Source organism: Equus przewalskii, chromosome 1 (assembly GCF_037783145.1).
Source record: "Equus przewalskii isolate Varuska chromosome 1, EquPr2, whole genome shotgun sequence".
Classification (NCBI taxonomy): domain Eukaryota; kingdom Metazoa; phylum Chordata; class Mammalia; order Perissodactyla; family Equidae; genus Equus; species Equus przewalskii.
In genome coordinates this window covers 130,218,279-130,239,834 of record NC_091831.1, presented here as the reverse complement: position 1 = coordinate 130,239,834, position 21,556 = coordinate 130,218,279, and the positions used below count along the sequence as shown (strand labels likewise).

The window sequence follows — 21,556 nt, the reverse complement described above, 5'->3', positions numbered from 1 at the left end:
AAAAAAATGTGCACAATCATGGGAAAATGTTTACAAAATATTGTTTTAAAAAATGTTAAAGAATACCCAGGTTGATCAAATTTAAAAATTATATATGCACACATTCACAGAAAACAAACAACTGTGTTGTTTGTCTAGACATCATAATGACCACAGCAGTTATTTCCATATAATAAAATTCATTTTCTGTGTATACGTATTTTTTAAATTTTCTAAAATAAATTACTGAAAACTGCAATAAAGGAGAGAAGGAGGTAAGAACCTCACAAATGGAAAGAAAATACTCCAGCACGGTAATAGGAGGAAAGGGAAAGAACACAGGCAATCAGGCAGCTTCTACAATACACTGAAGAACAATTTAAACCTGAAATAGGAAGTAACTTCGGGGTTGAAGAGGTGGAGTCAGAGCAAAAAGTTATTTTGGAGGTAGAATTGACAAGATGCCATCGCTGACCAAAGGTAGGGATAATAAAGTACTCATGAAAAACTACGTGTATTCGGGAATTGGAAAAAAAAATCCTTAAATACTGTATGTACAAAAAGTACATAAAATGGAAAAACATTCCTGGATTCAATTCTCTCAGATGATGACTTACCAAAAATTACAATGTTCAACTACTCAAGCCAAAAGAAGTGATCTGCACAAATGCTAGTGCATATGAGAAGCAATCCTAACTAGTTTAACAAGATCTAAGGCCCAACCTGCAAACTTGCTCATGAATTTTGACTGTTTTACCCAGTCACTCTCAACTAGTGGGTCAAGTGTCATCAGCAGTGCTCAGAAGTAATCTGCATTAGATATGAAGTATAAATGTCCCCATAAAAAGTGGGCTGTTTCGGTGTAGTGGCCCTCCGGTTCTTTAATGAATAGATGGTGTTTAAGACGTGAAATACTGAAAACTACCAATATGGCTAACAGAGTTAAACAAGCATATTTAGAAAGACAGACAAAAGAGGTAATAGTGATTATTGCTAGGAAGTATTACAGATTTTTTTAGTTAATGTTTTTCAGCATTTTCTAGTTTTTATAATAATCAGATATTACTTTTATGTTAAAATTATTATACAAACTGTCATAAGAAACAGAGAAACAAAAGTAAATTCTAATGTCAATATGACCTCAATGTTTTATATAAGTTCCTCCTATATCTAACGTCTCCCTTACCAACAGACACATGAAACAAGATCTATTTCTGCTACTTAGAGTCTATCAAACAAATGCATACTTCCTCTCTGAAAAATGTGAATGCTATCTAACAAACTGTAAATGTAACAATGAAATAAGAATGATACACTCTATAAATTATTTGCACTGAAGGAGGAGCCGCTAGTCCCAATACAAAGAAAAGGGGAGGAATAGCAGCATATTGCAGATTAACACCTGGGTAAAAGTGCATTCATTCATTCAACCAGTAATGAGTGCCTTATCGAGGCAACCCACTGTGCTAACAAGTCCTCTTCAACTAAACTGCATGCTTTTCTGCAGATATATATACAGGAGTTTCATTGTCTATCCTACGAATATCAGAAATTCTGTGTAAAAAAAAACAATTTATAAAACTAAGATTGGGGCCGGCCCAGTGGCGCAGCAGTTAAGTTCACACGTCCTGCTTCTCGGCAGCCCAGGGTTTGCCGGTTCAGATCCCGGGTGCAGACATGGCACCGCTTGGCAAAAGCCATGCTCTGGTAGGGGTCCCACATATAAAGCAGAGGAAGATGGGCATGGATGTTAGCTCAAGGCCAGTCTTCCTCAGCAAAAAGTGGAGGATAGGCAGTAGTTAGCTTGGGGCTAATCTTCCTCAAAAAAAAAAAAACCAAAAAACTAAGATTAAGGCAGATCCCCTCCTAAATATCAACCATTTTACACTTAACTGAATACTGAGGGAAAAGTTAAGATTTAGTTTTCCATTTTTACTTCAGGATAACATAATAAATCCATACACAAGTAAATAACTTCACTGCTATAGCCAGATCACCTGGGCTAAGAACACAGAGAGGCCATAGGAAGTTCCCAAAAACCTGGAGGAAGGGTAAATATTTGTCCAATCTTTAAAAAAAAAAAAAGGGAAAGAATAACTAATAATTGGAGATGGATAAACTCAACTCTGGAGCAAGGAAGGCACTAAAGCCAATCCCACAATCAGGTGTCTCTGATCCCAGGAAATTCCAAAGGAAGTTCTACGAAGTGATTTCCTTCTACGACAGACTGACAGGCCTAAAGGATGAGAGTAAGCAATAAATGTCGTCCGGGCTCCAGAAGAGAAGGTGTCTGATTTTGACAGTATATAATTCTCAGTAATAAACTAGAAATATTTTGGATGAGCATACATGCTAGAGAGTCACACATAAAGTTTCCAAGCTAATTTTATGAAGTCCCTTAAAAGGGTAAATCCTGGATCAGAATTTACCTAATAATCTTTACTAATGAGCCAGAAGATGGAAATGAAAGTAAATCCATTAAATTAGCAAGTGACACTAAGGTAAGCAGAGTCGGAGTCATCTCAAAAAAAAAAAATAACAATAGAAAAAGAAATGGTTGCTAAATTATAGAAAACCACCAAGTTAGTATATTTATGAATAAAAATCAAATGGTAGTGGCATAACATGGAACAAGGCTGCCTGTCCAAGAATGCCTTTTAAAATACATAATAGCCTACAAAACAAACGTAAGAAATATAGTGTCGACGTCAGATATCTCCGGTCAAAAATAATCTGAACTTTCATAGAAAGTTTGACTCTACCTTTCTTATGGCACTTAACTATACAAATCCCCAAACTGATTATAAACTCCTTACTGCTTCTCCTCATAGTAGGTGCTCAATAAATATTGACTTAATTGATCTAGAATACATATTATGCTGGGGTAGAAACAACTACAATAATACGATAAACCTTTACATTTTAGAAAACACTCTCACATCTATTACATTACTTGATCCTCACAGCCTCCTGGTGAAGGAGGCAGGACATAGATATTATGCACAAGAAACTGACACATAGAGAGGATAAACAACTGACCTAAGAACACTGTCAACCTAGTGAGTGGTAGAGCCAGGGCTTAAATCTTCTGATGCCCAATGCTGGGTTCAGAACATCACACTATCTCCCAAAGAGAAGAGCAGAAAGGGTAGAGGATTTTAATTCAGAAGATAATTCTATCTCCATTGAAAAAAAAAATGCCATACAAGAATTAGACTCAGCATTAAGAGGCCTGCATAGTTGGTGGATCCACTTTTGGTCTTTGCATTTTAAGAGTGTGAAGAAATCCAAAATCAAATAGGGAAACCAAAATCAGTATAACTAACAAGGACAGAACGAGAAAGATAAGGCAGAATCAAGGTTTGTGTTAAGAGGATAAACAGAAGAAAGGAAAGTGCCACAACAGAAAACACAGAAGCAGGAGATGGCATTCCAAACTGGTCATTATAATACTTTTTAAAAATCTACATTTTTTCCAAAAACAAAAGACAGAAATTCACAAGTTATGATTTTGAATTATTCAGGACCATAAAGATCTTTCAACCTAATCCCCTCTCACTTTATACATGAGGATACTGAAACCTAAAGAGATTAGGTGATTTATCCAAGGTTATACAATTAATTTGCAAGAGTGCTAAGAATAGAACCTACGTCTCCTGACTCCCTGGTCAATGTTCTTAATATAAAACAAAGAGATTAATCCAAAACTGTCATTAAAAACAAAAAACCAACCAACCAACAAAAATGCCATGCCCTAATCCATGAAACTAGCTTTGCATACTGTAAAACAGTGTAAAAAGGAATATGTAATGCTATGTATTTACTTTTTATTTAAGATTTCCTTTATGTATGTATAACACAAACACTCATTATTTATTTGAAAACATATCAAAATATTCAAACACATTCATTTTCCAAAGAAGTGAGCTAAAGTAAATGGCTGAACAGTTTTTTAAAGGAAAAATCAAATTACTTTAATAACTAACGTTTCAGTAAAGAATATTGAAGAAAATATTGTAGTGATTCATTTCACTTGAAACTAGCTATTTAATGCAAATTAACCAAGATAGACTCCTTTTAAAAGGAGTTCACAGTGACTTTGTCTTGGGAGGGGAAAATGGAAGAGGGAAAGGAAACAAGTGATTTACTCTTTCCATTTCCCTGTTGAAATAAGAAGTCCTGGCAAAGAAAGATGGAAAGCTGCCACGTTACCACTGAACTTTCTCTCTTTCAAGTACACATCAGGGATCTCCTAATAGTGCGTAAAGTGGCAGAGCTTCCTAATAGAAAGGTTACCAAAGTATCAACTTACAATAATATTTCTAGAAAAGGGATAAATTTTTAATTTATGATGCTATTTAAATATGTTCAAAGGTGTTTTCAATTTAAATTTGTAAGCATTGCTTTAATTGTAATAACTGAGCCTAAATATATTACAACATTTAAGTTTGTGTGTGTGTGTGTGTGTGAGGAAGATTGGCCCTGAGTTAACGTCTGTGCCAATCTTCCTCTATTTTATGTGGGATGCCACCACAGTGTAGCTTGATGAGCAGTGCTAGGTCCACACCTGGGATCCAAACCTGTGAACCCCGGGCCACCAAAGCACAGCGAACTAAACCACTACACCACTGGGCCAGGCCCTAACACTCAACTTTTTGTTGTTTATTATACATGCGATAGGACAAGTTAACAAGAAATGTGGCCTTCACTACACCAAGAGTTGACTGGGAAGAAAGGACTAAAAAAATTCCTTTACAGGTTTAGAAATACCTAGATACTGCCACGTTTTACGTGTCAAGGTAAAAAGAAGCAGAGTCCCGCTTTTTCCTACATTCTCAAGCTACCTATGGCTACCTGTTAAGATAATGTAATATATCAGATTTGGATTTGCAAATATCACCATGAGGGTGAAACTTCATTTATCTTGTCCTATTTCATGACTATGACTCTTTGCTCACCAATATCAAGAGAAGAACAAAAAGGGAAGGAAACTAATACATTATTTGACTACCATTTCTCACCATGAAAGCAGAGCAAGTGGCAGGACCAGTTATCTCATGAAGGAGCTCACACTGCTCTGGCCTTGTTCGAATCACAGAAATTTAAAGCCAGAATAGACAACTTTGTCTAACCCTCTCATTTATAGATAAGAAACTAGTGGTCACTGGTCAGTGACTTGCCAAAAGCCACACCAACCAGGCAGTATCAGAGATGGAATTAGAACCCAGGTTTCCTCCTTCCTCACGCTTCTCTGCTCCAACAATACCCAGCAGCTGATGGAAAAGTGTTGGGTGGGGTGAAGGACAGTACAGGCATCAGCATGGGCTGAGCGTAGTTTGCAGAGCTACAAACTCTGAGAGCACTCTACCTGGTTCCTACCCCTGGTCACAATAGCCACCCCTTGTATCCAACACATCACAGCCTCTCTGTATATTCTACCTGTCAAACGGGAGTGAGAGCAGCAGAATTCTGAACGAAGGATTTTCCTGTTGACTTGCCACAGTAAATTACCCTGAAAAATCAAACTGACAAAGGTTCTACGTTGCAACAATACTTCTTAAACCAAATTGCACAAGATCTGGCACTTCAACATACCTCTTCAAATATGTTATTCTTAAAACAATTATATCCTGGACACACATCAAATAGCTAAGGGCTGTACAATTTATCTCCCGGTACTAGTCTGTGGGGAAAACAAAAACCTGGATAAACCTTCCTAACTGCATAGGCAGCAACATGCCCACCAGCACTTTTCTGAACCTTTGAAAATCTGACTTACAAACTAGCTGGCAGGTAATATAAGTTTGTAAGTGCAAATTCAAACGCAAATAGGTTTTTAAGAAATTTGTTTGGAAAATAAGAAATGTTTAGATATGTGGTGTTAGCTCTACGCAAAATTATTACACTATAGAATATGAAAACCCTAAAGGCTGAAGTTAAGAAGAAATACACTTAGGAAAATTTTTAAAAAGCAAGCTGTTTTCCATCAATCAGCTAGGTTTGGGCATCATCACTACTACTGTCAGTATTAACAATTTAACAATTATAATTACAAAGGAGTTTCACAAAATTTATCTCACAAACACAGAATGTTCCCCATTTTACAGATAAGGATGAGGCTTACATAATTAAAACGTTTCGCCCATGGGTCTCACAGCTAGTAAATAATTAGGGCCTCATTTTTCTACAACAGTAAGAATTTTTAAAAGATCATCCTGCTTAAAATCACTTTTAAAAATAGATAGGAATTGCTTGGCATGAAAAAATCTTTAAAGGAATAAAAACAGAAAGAAAATGACAGGTGTTTTATTTTGTTTTGCTTCTCCAATTTAAAGGTAATATACACAATATAATTCCTGATTCTAGACATTCAAATAATTTTCCTGGGCCAGCCCCAGTGGCCCAGTGGTTAAGTTCTGCATGCTCCACTTCCGGGCCCAGGTCAGTTCCTGCGTGCAGACCTACGCCATTCGTCTATCAGTGTCCATGCTGTGGCAGCCGCTCACATGGAGAAGGAGGAAGATTGGCAGCAGATGTTAGCTCAGGGCAAGTCTTCCTCAGCAAATAAGAAGAAGAAGAAGAAGAAGAAGAAGAATTTTCCCCATCCTTCTTACTCTACAACTTTTTGTTTATTGTGGATTTCATTGTGAATGCCCATATATGTACAAACGTATGCACGACATCATCTTTTCCAAATTATGTTAAGAAAACATTGTGATTCTTAAAACTACTTCCTGATATCATCCAAACAAAGATTATGCATTTTTACTGACATGATACCTTTCGGTCACTTTTTAAGACATCTGTTTCTCAAGTTATAAATTTCATGAGGCATATATCTACTCTAAGTCCTTTTCTACCTCTTACTACAATTTGTTCAGCACCCAGAGAATCTCCAATAAATGCAGACGACAATCTCAATACTCTCCTCAGACTAGGGTTTCTCAATAGACATTTTGGGCTGGATAATGCTTTGTTGTGGGGAGCTGTCCTGTGCATTGTAGGATGTAGCAGTATTCCTGGGGTCTACCCACTAGATCCCAGTAGCACACCTCTGCCCCTCAGGGTGACAATCAAAAATGTCTCATTGCCAAACATCCTCCTGGGGGCAAAGTCATCCCTGGTTGAAAATCACTGCCTTAGCCTACTCAAATACTCCAGTTAAGAGGAATCGCCTTAGTTTATCATCTGTTTCCAAAGAATAGTAAGACCAGTGTGTGAAATTTTTTACAGGTTAAATTCTTCCCTTCCTCAAGATATGAAAATTTTTTTAATTGCTTTTTGGTGAGGAAGAGTGGCCTTTAGCTAACATCTGTTGCCAACCTTCCTCCTTTTTTTTTTCCTTTCTCCCCAAAGCCCCAGTAATAATTGTATATCGAGTTCATCTATGTGAGATGCCACCATGGCATGGCTTGATGAGCAGTGTATAAGTCTGTGCCCAGGATCTGAACCAGCAAACCCCAGGCCACTGAAGTAGAGTGTGCAAACTTAACCAGTACACCACCAGGCCAGCCCTAAGGTGTGACAATTTAACAAGGAAAAAACTGGAAAAGTCCAACTCTATACACATAAACCTTATTTGCTAAAGTAAATAGTTTCCAAATAAGCTTATATAAAATTTTCAATTCTTTATAAAATTTGTCAACATCATGGATGTCATAAATATCAGCTATTTTATTAAATTAATATTCCCACTTGCTTACCATAAAGAGTTTAAGATAAATTTCTTCAGCATATTTTCAAAGAATAGAAATAGTCCACTCACATATTTTGCCTTTCTATTTTAATGGGGAACTGGTGTTATAAAGAAAACATATTGAGCAATGACTGTAAATGCTCATGACTTGGAGCTTCCCTTATAACCACCACAAAAACAAAAGGCAGCAAAACTTTACAGAAGCAGAGCTATGGGCTGATAAAGCTGAGGGCATCCCCGATGGGACTTCCACCGGATACAGTTGCTAAAAGAAATGAGTTCATTTGTACAGACCTATTATAAAATTGATTTTGGCCACTGGCAGAATGCTTTTTTCTAAAAGAAAAAAAAGTGAGATAAAAGAAAAGAAATTCTCTTTTCCTATATTTTGCTCAAAAAAAAGAGAGAAATAGATGACATAAAACCATAGCATTTTAATTTCAGTTGTGAAAAAGTTCAACATCCTCAGGCAGTGTACATCACAATTTCAAAGTAAAACCACTTACAATTAGAATCACAAAATATCGACACTGAAGGACCCTTAGATGTTACCCATTCCAAACCCTAATTTTAAAGAAAAAGAAACAGGAAAATTTGGTAGGGAAGGAATCGTCGACTGTATCCGTAAACTTTATTTCTTTTTTTTTTTTTTTTAAAAGTCTGAGTTAAAGAGGGCACAATGTTATAACTTGGGTAAGTCATTTTGAGTAGTGATTACATAGGAATATTATATTATTTGGTATGATTTTTTCTACTAAAGTTTAAATTAAGATGAAGAAACTAAGGCCTGGTAAGGTAAATGCTAGTCCATCACAACAAGCTAGAACAGCAGGTTTCCTAAATGCTAGCCCAGTACCTTTTCAGATTTTAAATAATGTTTACAAACTAGAAGGAATAATTTGTATTATGAGACAGCATTCTGAAGAAACACTCGATCCCTCCAGAAGGCACTGGACATCTAATTCCTTAAATGCCTCCTTCTTTACTTCTCTTTCTCTCACATTATACTTACTGTCCGGGGAAGACATGTAAACAAAGTGTATATTGTTCAGCAAACAAAAATGAACCAATCAAATGATCAGTAACCTATTAAAAGCAGGCTCCTCCACAATTTAGGGCAGCACTCATGGTTGTATAACAACATCACCCAATATAAAAATATGATTCACATATGTAACTATGAATTTTAGGAACCAGGTTTAAAAAAAAAAGCTAAAAGGGGGAATGAATTTTAATAATACGTCGTATATATTTAATCTATGTATTTATATACGATATATTTAACAATGCATATTATTACATACAATATATTACATATTTAATAATGTATTTAACCCAATATAATCAAATTATTCCAACACGTAATCAACATAAAAAAACAGATATTATACACTTTCTCCTATTGAGTATTTTCAAAACTGGGTGGGTATTTTATACTTACAGCACGTCTCAATTCACACTAATCACAATTCAACTGCTCAACAGCCACAGTGCTGAGCGTCGACCCTATCAGACAGCGCACATCTCTAACTATTTGTTGACTGAATTAAAACGAGTTCCACGCATTTAAGTAGTTCTTTGGATTTCCCTCCAAAACTGACAAAATTCCCAAAAGCCTTTTGTAGAGTGAGAAAGCATCCCCAATGTCCCCCAAGGTTAAGATGTAATTAGTGCAATTAACTCGGCTTTTTGAAAAGTGTGCAAGCCTACTACTTACTGTCTACTTCTTTACACTTAACCTCTAGGATAGAAACGTTGGGGTAAACTCGCGGGCACGCCCCTAACTGATGATGCCAGTCGTGGCCTCAATTTCTTTTTATTGCTCCAACAAAAAAACTGAAAGTCCTCTTCTTATTGAGGGAGAAGTAAACATTAAGGGAAGAAACCACTTTCTCAGAAGTTGAAAGTACTAAGAGGAAGATGCCCTACTGACATGCCTTTCGTGACGCTCTTCCCCTGCTGATCCCTTCCCAACCCTGCCATCCCAAAGAGGAGGAAGCCAGTTCCTGCTGGCTAGAAAATGCCGGAGAAGGTAACTGCGAAACGCGATCTCCTTGTTCTTTTTCCTTGATACCACTTTATTTGGGCGCGTGTGACTACACAGCCATCCGCATTCCACGCGGGGCGGGAGCAGAAAGGGTTTCTTCACGCTGTGGAGCCAAAGGGGGCAGGCGGAGGGCAGCTAGAGGATCCCCAAGGTGGGCAGAGCGGGACAGGGCAGAGGCTTCGGCCTCAGGGACGCGAAAGGTGGGAAGTCGGACAGCGCGAGCGCGACTCTGCCGCATCTCCCCACCCGGGCCCCCGCGGCGGCGCAGGCGGGCACAGGCCTCCCGGGGCCCCGCACCTGCCGCCCGGGGACGGGGCCCCGCCGAGCGCCCTCCCCGGAGGCGGAGTCTCGGGCGGCGCAGGGAGCAAGGCCCGGGCTGGAGCCCCGGCGGGAGGAGCCTGCGGCGTGGACCCCTCAGCAGCGCCCGCAGCCCCCGGCCGCGCCCCCTCGCTTACCGCCCCAGATCCCCAGCTTCAGCTGCGATTTGTTCAGGTTCTCCACATAGTCGCCCAGGAAGCGGTTCAGCAGGTCCGCGACCACCGACTCCAGCACCATGGTGGGGCTGAGGCGGCGGCCGAGGGTGGAGCCGGAACCGCCGGGCGCAGCTGAGGGCGGAGACCTGCGCCCCGCATGACAGCCCCTCGGGCGCCGACCCGCCCCCGCGCCGCGCCGCGCGTGACCCGGCCGTGCGCAGGCGCGCCGCCGCCGCCGCCGCCGCCGCCAGAGGCCGGGAGGACTGGGCCCCGGACGTCTAGGATGCTGCAGCCGCCGTCATCTGCGGGCGGGCAGACGAGCGGCGGGGAAGCCGGGTTTGGGCCTACGTGGGCAGTGGGTCCGAGGAGAAGGGAAGAAAAGGAGAGGGCAGGAGTTAGCACGGAGACATCTGTGTGGCCGCTAGGCTTCCCCGCCCCGTGTTGACCTCGGTGTGCAGAGCTCAACCGTCCCAGGTGAAAGCAGCTCCCGCGTCTGGCCCCAAGCGACCCGCCGGGCGCCCGGCGCTGCCCAGGCCTCGAGCCCACCCCGAGCGCTTCCTAAGCAGCCAGCCCTTCGCCTGTGGGTGAGGCGGGGAAAAGGAGACACTGCCCCCTTGTCCTGCTACAGATCAACTCGGCCTGGGGCAAGGTCTCCGCTTCGTCTTGCTTCGTGAAAACACACTTTAATGATCTAAGAGTGGGAGGAGAGAGAACAGAACTGCAACTTAAGATGGCAGATAAGATGGGAACTGAATTTGCGTTTTCCTCTCAACTCATTCTTTCTCGCCCTTCTGGGCTTGATTCGTTCTTAATTCCAAAGCTACTTGTTAGTTTTCTATCCTGTTAGGGAAATAAACGTAGTACTTTTTTTCCTTTAAGTATGGATTAGCTGTTATCTTTTTATCACTTTCTTCCATGCCATCATTGAACTGTTTCTGGTGTGGCGAGACGTTGCAAACAGGACTTTTCTAAAACAAAGACTTTGTACCTTAGTAGAATTTAACCACCCATTGCCAAACCAATTTGCTTTAGAGAACTGGACTTTTTTTCCAAAATACATTTCAAGAAGCTGTTGAGATGCAGAAACAAATAAACCTGAGAAATGCTAAGCTTATTTGTAATCACAAGCATTGATTAAATGCTTTGTTACTGGGAACGTCTGGAAAACTATGTGTAAGTTGCTCTTAAACAACTGCTATAGACTGAATTTGCTGCCCCCTCCCCAGGCCCCCAGCCCCAGTTCATATGTTGAAATCATTAACTAACTACCAATGTGATGGTATTAGGAGGTGGGGCCTTTGGGAGGTAATTAGGTCTTGAGGACAGAGCCTTCATGAGTGGGGATTAGTGCTCTTAAAAAAGAGATGCCAGAAATCTCCCTTGCCCCTTCTCATATGAGGACATAGCAAAGGCAACACCCATCTATGAACCAGGAAGTGGGCTCTCACCACACGCTGAATCTGCTTGATCTCGGATTTCCCAGCTTCCAGAACTGTGAGAAATAAATTTGTGTTGTTTTTAAACCACCTAGTCTACGATATTTTGTTATAGCAGCCTGAAAGGACTAAGACAACAGCTTAGCCTTGCAGAGGATCAAAAAGAAAAATCACTTCTTAAATTCAAAGTCCATTGGAGAAGGAAAAAATAGTCAAAACATCTTCAATTGGTGTTATGTAAAATGGATGTAAAACAAAGACAGAAGCAATGCTAACGAGTACTATCAATATCCGCCTCCATTCTCCACTCCTGCACACAGAAAATAAATCTTTAACTGCTTTTCCTGGTTCAGTCACTCTGACAGAATACCTACAAGGCATTAAGACTTCTTTCTTTCGCTATCCGCAACCAATTAACAGCCAACCCTGTCTGTTCTACTTTTGCTGTAGTCTCTAAGTTCTTAGGTCTCACCTAGACCATTGCAGTTCTGCCAGCTGGTCTCCTGGCCGCTCATTTTTCCCTTCTCCATCCATCTGCACACTGCCACCAGAGCCAGTTTCCCAAAGCACAGGTGAACTCCAGTTACTGTTAACAAAAATTCAACTGATTAAAGATCAAATTGTCCTTATTAAATGATTCATGAATTGGGCAGCATCCCATCTAGCAAATAGAAAGGAGCTCCCTCAAGCTGCAGAAAAGGAAAAAAATTTTAAGGCAGAGAAGAAGCAGGAAAAAAAAGGAAATTATTAGCCAAGAATGCTTTGTTTCAGGCAAGGTCACCCACCCAAGGAAAATGGAAGGGGTCTGTCAGTGCACTACCTCCTTATGCTGACCAGGAAATTCCAGGTTGGCTGGTTAAAGGTCACATTCCTGGGAAGGTTGCGACGGCAGTTAGGTTAGGTATTAAGTTTTGGTGGAGCTTAGCACAAGTGACTCCATTTTGGGCCTACTGTCTCCTTTTTAACTTAGTCACCTGCTCAGAAACATCCAGTAACTTTCCAGTGTTCACAAAGCCCTCCTTGGTCTGCCCCAAGGTTTTCCTAGAGCACCCCCCCTCCTCCAACGGTCCCTCTCCCTTTGTATACTCACACCAACTACGCACTGAGGAGGATGCCAAAAATGGCATGTTCTGTTTGGGATAAGGCATGCACCATAAAAAAGTTAAGAGACAATTCAAGGCTGAATGAATAACAGTGCGAGACCATATGAAAGATGCTATAGGCAGAAGATTGTGTTCAAGCAAACTGAACAGAAGGTGTAAATTGGTGGGACAAGTGGACAATACTAACCCTGTGTAATAATGATTCCTTGCACTTTCACGGTGCTTTACACTTTAGAAAGAAAGTGTAAAAGAAAGAAAGCACATATGTATGCTTTTACATGCATTATCCTATTTTATTAATAGCTCTTGTGTTATTCCTCTGTGAGCTATCATGCCATTATTATGCCAAGATGTTCATTTTCATATCATCCTCACAAAAGATCTGTGAGATAAGTAATGCACGTAATAGTGTTTCCATTTTAAGAGAAAATTAAGGTCAGGAATAGGAAGTGATTTCCCCAGAATTACACAGAAGGTATTAATTTCCTTCAGCTTCCTGAGCACTGCCATCTTTTCTCTTTCAGTAATGAGAAATGAAGGAGAAAGCTAGAGAATAGCATGACAACATGGACTGTCAGGAAAGTTAGGAGGGTTAACTGGGAGAAAGCTCTGGAGTGGATTGCAGAATGCTAGAGCCAGAGGCAAACACAGATCACCTGGTTAATCCAACCCCCCTCCTCATCTGACAGATGGAGACACTGAGTATGAAAGAGAATGAAGTGACTTGCCAAGGTCCCACAACAAGTTAGTGACTGTCGGATAAAACCTGAGAGTACTGACTCCCCGGTCTGAGTTCCTTCTGTTACTCCATACTCTAGTTGTGTTGAATGAGATGCACAAGGCAGAACACCAGTATTTTCTTGGGCTATAAACTCTCTTCTTTCTTTTCTTGACACTCAACCTCCTATATATTATATGTCTGCTTTACATTGCTCAGTTTTCTTCTACTCCGAGAGCACCTCTGACCTCAATGGTGTGTGATATATTTATGCTTACTTCACAGAATTATTTTCCAGCTCCATCACTGAATGTTCCCGTGGCTATAGCTGTGAGCTCAGAACGGCCGCATCTTCCTCTAGGTAGATTTGTGTGTTCCAGGCACAGGGCCTCATCCTGTTAGACCATCCTCCCAAGTACTGCATGGCTCATGCTCCTGAGGCAAGTAAAACATAAGGCTTAATGTGGTCACAGGGGACCAGCCACGCAAGGGAAGGTCTCTGCTGTTTTCAAGACATTTTATACAGGAATTGTCTAATCTCTGCTTCTAAAGTATTATTGAAGAAGGTGAATTGTTAATGAAAACAAAGCAAACCTGCTTTGCTTTGCCAAGAAGAAAACGTTTTTAAAGGAGTTCATGTGTGGCTCAGCTAATCCCTAGCCAAGCAAACCTCTATAATACTACTAACAGCTAACTGTTAGCCAGCACTTACTATGTGCCAGGCATTTCATGCATTTTTAACCCTCACACAATCTTGTGGAATAGGTGTTATTACCCCCATTTTACAACTTGGCTCAGAGAGGTTAATTCACTTGCCCACAGTACCACAGCTAAAAACTTGCACAGCAGATTTGGAGCTAGGACAGGTTCCCTCCAAAGTCTCTGTTTCTTCACTCCTAAATCATTTCTCATGCCCTGGTGCTCTTTCCCTTTCTCCCACCACAACATGGCTTTGCTTAACAACTGCTCAGATTGTGAGCCTCACCATTTTAACTGAGGCCTCTCTGGGCTCTCACTTGCAGAGCCAAGATCGTCTTGTCTCCTGAGAAAAGCCGAGTCAAAACACATGCACTTGAACCTTGAGTATATAATTTGGTAATCATTCTCCCATAGATTTAGCACTGGCCCAAGAATTTTGGCCACGAGTGGAGAGGATATAAAAAGACAAAGAAATAGCTGGTCAAGGGCATGGTAAACCCAGGGACCCACCAACTGTGCCCCCTAGACTAAATATATAAACTGTAGTCAATAGTCACTTCTCACTCCTGTTACCAGACCAGGCTCCTTTTGCCCACCACGTTTATGCCAATCACTGAGACAACAAACAGAGAAAGGGTTTAATTCACAAGGCAGCCAAGCGAGGAGATGGGAGAACAAATCTCAAATCTACCTCTCCGAAAAATGGGAGTTAGGAATATTTATGGGATAAAGGGATGGGGTGGTCTGAAGTGTGGGGATAGATGATTGGAGGTAAGAAAAGTGAGGAATTGATGATCTTACACAAGCGTAGTCAAGTTTCATGGCTCTTCACAGGACTCATGTTCACATAATGGCGGCATTACCGTGATCTGAGGGTAGAGTTTTGGGCTTCTTAACATCAAAGGGTCACTTATTGGTCATCTGAGAAGGCCCAGTTGATGAGTTGGTGGTCTTAACCAGCCTGAACTGGACAAGAAGTCGACTCTCAGTTCCTGAAAAAACTCAAGCCCTCATTACCATGGTGACCCACGCATCAGAGATGTTATCCGTAGGTGGGTTTCAGTAATGCATTATCTAACCGCTTTTGCAAATAGACAACTGAGTATAGTTAAAGCAGGTTGGTCCCCTGTTTCACTTCTGCCTCAGCCAGATGGAATTCAAATATTTCATCAGCATTTCATTTCTCTTCTGACAGATGCACATAACTGATGGGATCTTGTACAGCCTGGAAACAACTGCCTAGCCTGGTCGATGGAACCCAAGAAGCATTCTGTAAATATTGCTTTCAATGAATAAATGAACTAATGAACATTTGCTCTCTTCTGTAATAACAATAAATATAATATCTGACATTGTATATGTCAGGCTCTATGCAAAACTCTTCATATGCATTATCTTATTATGTGCTATCCTATAGGTAGATACTGTTATTATCAGAAGGAGCGAGGGAGCTCTCCTGGGTCTCTTTTATGAGGTCACCAATCCCATTACTTCCCAAAGGCCCCACCTCCTAATTTTATGTTTGATACTGTGGCTTAGAAAGGTTAAGTAACTTGCTCAAGGTCACATAGTGAGCAGCCATTCTGGAATCAAAACCAGATCTGATTTCAGACCCAATTTTCTTAACCATTACACTCTACAATTTCCCTTCTATCTTAATTAATAATAATAATAATCACTGCTTCAGTGTATTTAGCAATTATCATGATCCAGGCACAGTCCTAAATATTTTACATTTTTAGAGTTATTTAATCCCCCAAGCAATTCCTTTATGCCTGTTAGTATGTATTATTTCCTCCATTTCCCTGTGTGAACTTGGTAAGTTACTAGGAATAATCATAATTTGCAGGGTTTATGTGATAATTCTAGAAACTATATGTAAATCATCAAGCACAGTGCCTATGTAGGTATATCCTGGAAATGAAATGCATACACCCCATCCTAAAATCACCTTTGCATGAATTCAGTTTAATTTATTGAACATTATTTGGAGAAACAATTAATTTACAAGGCAGTATCTTAGGCAGAAACAGCATACACCCAAACGCTGAACAAAATGCCTGTTTTGTTTTGGGGGCCAAAAAATGCTCAAAGACAGGCTGTCTTTGCCAAGAGTTTAACACAGGTTCACTGTGGGATTAATAATAGTTTCACAAGCCAATAGGATACAGGATAATGTCTTTTAATAAGCCAATAAAGAAACAGCATAACATCCTCCAAACCAATGCTAGATTAATCACATTATTGTTCCAGGCAAGGGATGATAAAAAGAATAAAGCCCAAATTTAGTTCAAGGTGTACCTTTTTATATGAGTATGCACTTGGGAGAGGCGGCTCGGCAGCCAGCGCAAAAGTGAAAAGAGCCCTGTTGCTAGGGAGCGACAGCACTGGCGTTGACCAGCAGGATAGGCTGCTCCTAAAGTTGTCACTCCAAGGGCCATCAGATGGCCCTTCTCGTCCTGAGACTGCTGCACCGTTTAACACCACTGCCAACCAAAGAGTTGCTCTGGCCAAAACAGGAGCGAGTGTCTCAAGATCTTCGGATTTAGATCAGTAGAGTCTCCTTGCCCAGACACAACCCTCTCGAATAATTCTCACAAACTCTCAGTATTTATAGTCTAAATGTCCCCTTGCCGTACATAGTTGCTTCTCCACACATTCTCACTTGATAAGCCCCTAGCAGGGCCCCTCAGCAGCTCAGCTACTGAGGTCTTTATCTACAACAACACGTGAGATGACATCCTGACACAATTTACTTCATTCTTATATCAAAACAACAGCTTTTTTTGGTCTTGGTCATAAACAAGTGAATTAAAACAAGTGAAGGCATAAACAAGTGGATTTGAGATCACATTAAACCAGTGCACAACAATGCCTCAGACCCTTTCAACCTGAGCTAGCTGGAGGCAGCTCTATTACAGGGAACGTAGGTCAATTTTCAAAAGGACGGAACAGAGTCTCTCCCAGGCATAGCCTAGGAAGGCAGGGGTGCTCAGGGTGCCTCCAAAGGGTGGTTCCAGCAGCCCAGTTATACGCAGGAGTATATTTTCCCAATCAAAAATCAGCACACGTGGCTTCAGAAGTGGGTTGATTTTTTTTTAACTGAGGTATAAGATACATACAATCTTACAGGTAATCTTAAGTGTATGCTAAATGATTGTTTAACATATGGATACACCCCTGTAACCCCACCCAGATCAAGATACGGAATATTTCCAGCACCCCATAAGGTTCCCCATACCCAGAGTGGTTTATAATCAACAACGAAAAAACATTTAAAATTGGAACTGAAAACCAGAAAGCAGGTAAGGAACCTCAAACGCTGGGCAACCGAAAGCCTGGATCTGGGGGAGGGTATAGGTAAGAATAAGACAAACCGGACTTTTATCTTCCTTTAATGGTGGGTACAGAGTGTTTCTGTGCATTCCAGTTCATTATGTCGGTGGATCCCCACAATGCCTGCGATATAGTCAAGACAACCATCTTTTACACCGTGAGAAAACAGAAACTGGTTTAGGCTAACATCCCCACTCAAAGCAGGAAAGAGAGAGAAGGGGATCTCTTGGATGTGCGCAGCAGATCCAGCCACGTGGCAGAAGGAAAGGCCTGGCGTCAGGTTACCAAGCAGCGCAGCTCACGCCCGCCCACTGGCCGGCATCCCAGGCTCCAGGTATAAAGGCTCCCGCTGGTTGTCCTTGAACACTGGTACTGAACCCCGCCGCGCGCCCTTTGAACTTCCCAGAGGCTGCGCTCCTCTCCAGGCCGGTACCCCACGTTGAATGGTGCAGAGACCCATCTGGCCACCGGACCCCAGGTACCTTAGGAGGGACCCATAGCTTTGCTTAACTCCCCCTGGGGCTCTCTGAGGCGCTTTGCGCCTAAAGGGGAGAGCAAGCCCTGTGTCCTGGAAGGGGATAACAATTATTATTTTAATTCTCTCTGAGGACTAGCGTGCAAGAACCAAGGATTCAGGAAACGATTGCCCAAGCAAAGCGCCTCGTGGCATGGAGGATTGTGCGACCAAAGTTAGCGACCAACATTTTGAATCACCGCCTTAGACCAGGGAAGGGGGATCGAAGGTAAAGCAATAAGCCCCGAGGTATACGTAACTACGGAACAGAGACAGGACGAGAGAAGAACAATTGTTTTTCAATCACTGAAACATAATTTGCAATAGCAGGTAAGGGGCAGTCTGCCTTGGCCCCGGGGGAGGCAGGAGGAAGCACCCCAAAAATAGAAAAAAAGAGTTAGGAATTGCTGCGCCCTGCAGGGCTTGCTCTGACAATCGGTGTGCGCTCGTGCGTTACAGGCTGACCAGCTCCAGCAGAGGGTCGCCCGGATCCGGCACTTGCCGCATGATGTGGTGCCTGGAGCGGCTCTGTTGGGGTCCCGAGCGCCTCCTGCGGGGCGGGCATGGGTTTCTCCAGGGTCGGGCCCGCCGAGGCAGGACTGTCACACCCGCCGCGTGCGCAAACGTGCTCACTCCGGACCGCATCCCCGAGTTCTGCATCCCCCCGCGACTCGCGCCCTGCCCGGCCCTGGCTGCACTCCGGGACTCCTGGGGTCAAGAAGAAGGGACAGACGACAGCGCCGGGCGCACGGACTGGGACCCGCGCTCGCAGGCCGCGCTCTCGCTGCCGCACCTACCCCGCGCGCGCACCGCTTACGGCTTCTGCGCGCTGCTCGAGAGCCCGCACACCCGTCGCAAGGAGTCGCTCTTCCTCGGGGGCCCCCGTGCCCGCACCCTCGGCGGCGGCGACACCCACCTCGTCCCCCGGGCCGGAGCCCCCGCCACCACCCCCGCGGCCCCCTGCGGCCCCCGCCCGCCGCGGGACGCGCTCGCCCCGCGGCCCCGCGGCCGCTGTCTCCTGCGCGCCCCCGAAGGGCTGCTGAGACGCGCGCTGCGGGCCCGGAGGAGGGGCGGCCTGGCCCGCGCCCGCTCCGTGTCCAGCGGGGACGGCGACGAGGACGAGGAGCGCGCCGCCGGCTCCACGCCCCCCGCCCGGGCCGCGTCCGTCGCGCCGCCGCCCCCCATCCCGCGGCCCGAGCGCCTGGAGGCCGAGGGCACCGTGGCTCTGGGCCGCGCCGGCGGCGCCCTGCGCCTGGCCGCCCAGTACAGCCCGGCCAGCGGGCGCCTCCGCGTCCGGCTGCTCCGCGCCGAGGGCCTGGCCGCGGGGGCCGCCGAGCCCCGCGCCGTCGGCTGCCGCGTCAGCTTCATCCTGCAGCCGCCCGGCCCGACCCGGCCGCAGCGCGGCGCCGTGGTGCGGCGGAGCCACCGGGCCGCCTTCGAGCAGGACTTGTGCCTGGACGGGCTCTCGGAGGACGAGGTGCGCCGCCTGGCCGTGCGCGTCAAGGCCGAGCGCAAGGGCCGCGGCCTGGAGCGGGGCCGCCGGCTGGGCCAAGGCGAGCTGCTGCTGGGCCCCCTGCTGCTCCTCTGAGGGCGCGGGCGGCCCGGGCCTGCCCTCGGGCGCTGTCTGCCCGCCGGCTCGCGGACACGGGGACACGGACAGCCACCTTGTACAAAATAAACATGTATTTACCCTTTTAGTCAGACTTTTCAGTCCAGTATTGGCAGAGCTGATACTGAATTAATCATCACAGTAAAGGATGTAATATTTTCTGTAGATACCTTTCAAAAGTCTTTTCAGCAAATGGTATGGGGTTCTGCAGTAGTGTTTCCCAAGGTAGACAGCCAACTGCATTTCATTTGTTCCCCACAGTCCTATTGGGAGATGAGTCACATGACGGTTAAAACTAGAGGGTGTCTTGGCCATCTATTTGCTCCAATTTCCTCATTTTGAAGTTTGCTCATTGCACCACATCCATTAAGACCATCTTCGAAAATTTATTACTTATGGAGCGTTGGGTAAGCCCCAGACAAGAAAATGAGGCCAAGAGAGTCACCATTGACTTGTCCAAGGTCAACTGTGAATATTAGGAGGAATCCAATCTGATATTCTTGGCTACATTTTGCTGGAGAAGCATTGGAGAAATGGAAAAACATTTTAATGTTCTAAGGTTAAATAATAATTATAATAGTTTCATAAGTATTAACTTGTAATTCTTAAAACTACCCTTAAAAAGTGGGCATGGCGATTTCATTTTGCAGATGAGGATCTTGAGGCACAGAATAAAGAGCAGAGTCAGGATTTGCACCTAGGCAATCAGATTTTACTCGTTACTCTATGGAAGTAAGACAGTGTCTGAAGGGCTCATCTCACTACTGTTGTGAGACTGCAACTTATGTTCCAAATTGTTGACTCTGAGGTTGGGGTCTCCTCACAGTCCTTACCCTCTAGTGGAAAAGCTAATTGGTTGAAATGAGTAATTTATTATCTCATGCTAATGACTTCAGGCATTGAGATGAGCTGAGCCTAAGACTGTCTGAGGAGGAAGCTAACTGGCCTCAGAGTCGTAGAAAAAGGGGTGTCAGCCTTACTGGCACAAGGTGAGCTAATGTGCCAGGGCAGGGAGTCACGAGCATACCTGCAACATTGTTCTACCTCTGGCTTCTGACAATAATAATAGGTTTACTATGCTTTAAAGAGTAATTTCCTTTATCCCTCACGTTCACTGCCTACCAGGCATGTTTCTTCCTTTCTTATGCATACAGAAGGAAAACATGTCCTAAGTGAGGGTTGAAAATATTTAGCTATGTGGTATAGTGTTAAATAGGACTACATTATCAGTCTGGATTCAGCAATGGTTTCTGCTTTCACTAAACTGTTGACAGTTTTATCCATTGGTGCTCACGAAAAATGCTATTTAGGAAAGAGTTTCAGTTTTAGTCACAGCTCAGGCAAAAACTGAAAACGGGTTATTGTAGTGAGTATTTACAATGGCAGTCACTGAACAAATGTGAAGAATAACTGTGAATTCATTGTTTTTTGTCAAAATCCACCACATCTGGAAGCTGGAATGGTTGACCAAATGAATGATGATATAAAAGCAGTTCAGATTTGTAACATGCTCTTCTGTCTACTCTAAGGCACCATTTCCCTGGCCTGTAAGCCAACAATTATTTCTTTTAATGTATAACCTTCTTAATGACTTTAGAATTTGGGTAAAGTAACTAATACTGAGTTCACATATGTAGTACTTTAAAAGGAAAATAAACGGAGAGTGAAAACAGCTCGTATACAACATCATGTGGAATTTTCTTTTTCTTCCTTTTTTAAAAATAAAAACAGATTGCTTTGATGATTTAAATAGCAAAATCTTATTCCAGAAAACATTGCAATCATTATTGTCACTAGATTATATACAAATAATAGGTTGGGGGCAGAAGTGTCATTTTGTTAAGAAGGTAAATCAACATATTTCAGGGACCTAAATTTTCCATGAAATAATGGTGGGCATTTTCAAGCAGAATATCCACTAATATCGTTATGGTTGATCAAACCGA

General features: G+C 43.1%; 2 protein-coding genes and 1 long non-coding RNA gene across 9 annotated transcripts in view; 2 read left to right on the top strand and 1 right to left on the bottom strand.

The window, feature by feature from the left end:
• The window catches only part of VPS13C (vacuolar protein sorting 13 homolog C), a 171,051-nt gene extending 160,652 nt beyond the window's left edge, over positions 1 to 10,399 (bottom strand). For 4 of the 6 annotated variants that reach the window (XR_011540992.1, XR_011540995.1, XM_070623496.1 and 1 more), the window contains exon 1: positions 10,178 to 10,398. Coding sequence is in view for 3 of the 6 variants with exons in the window: in XM_070623496.1 (XP_070479597.1) it covers positions 10,178 to 10,277 (100 nt within the window). In the remaining 3 variants the exon portion in view is untranslated. Of the gene's footprint in view, positions 1 to 10,177 lie in introns of all 6 variants that reach the window. The other 2 variants (XR_011540996.1, XM_070623506.1) reach the window with 1 other exon arrangement.
• Positions 9,550 to 15,462, top strand: LOC103564262 (uncharacterized). Its single transcript, XR_548025.2, has 3 exons — positions 9,550 to 9,707; positions 13,738 to 13,892; positions 15,347 to 15,462. It is a non-coding gene; the product is annotated as an uncharacterized lncRNA (long non-coding RNA).
• Positions 15,463 to 17,833: 2,371 nt separating this feature from the next.
• Positions 17,834 to 21,294, top strand: C2CD4A (C2 calcium dependent domain containing 4A). 2 transcript variants are annotated; one of them, XM_070623469.1, is made up of 3 exons: positions 17,834 to 17,965; positions 18,096 to 18,331; positions 18,461 to 21,294. In XM_070623469.1, exon 3 carries the CDS (start codon positions 18,507 to 18,509, stop codon positions 19,587 to 19,589), a length of 1,083 nt encoding a protein of 360 aa, XP_070479570.1. In that variant the 5' UTR covers positions 17,834 to 17,965; positions 18,096 to 18,331; positions 18,461 to 18,506; the 3' UTR covers positions 19,590 to 21,294. The 2 variants fall into 2 exon arrangements, with proteins under 2 accessions (XP_070479570.1, XP_070479576.1); XM_070623475.1 differs by having other exon boundaries at positions 17,846 to 17,965; positions 18,102 to 18,331.
• Positions 21,295 to 21,556: the final 262 nt, after the last annotated feature.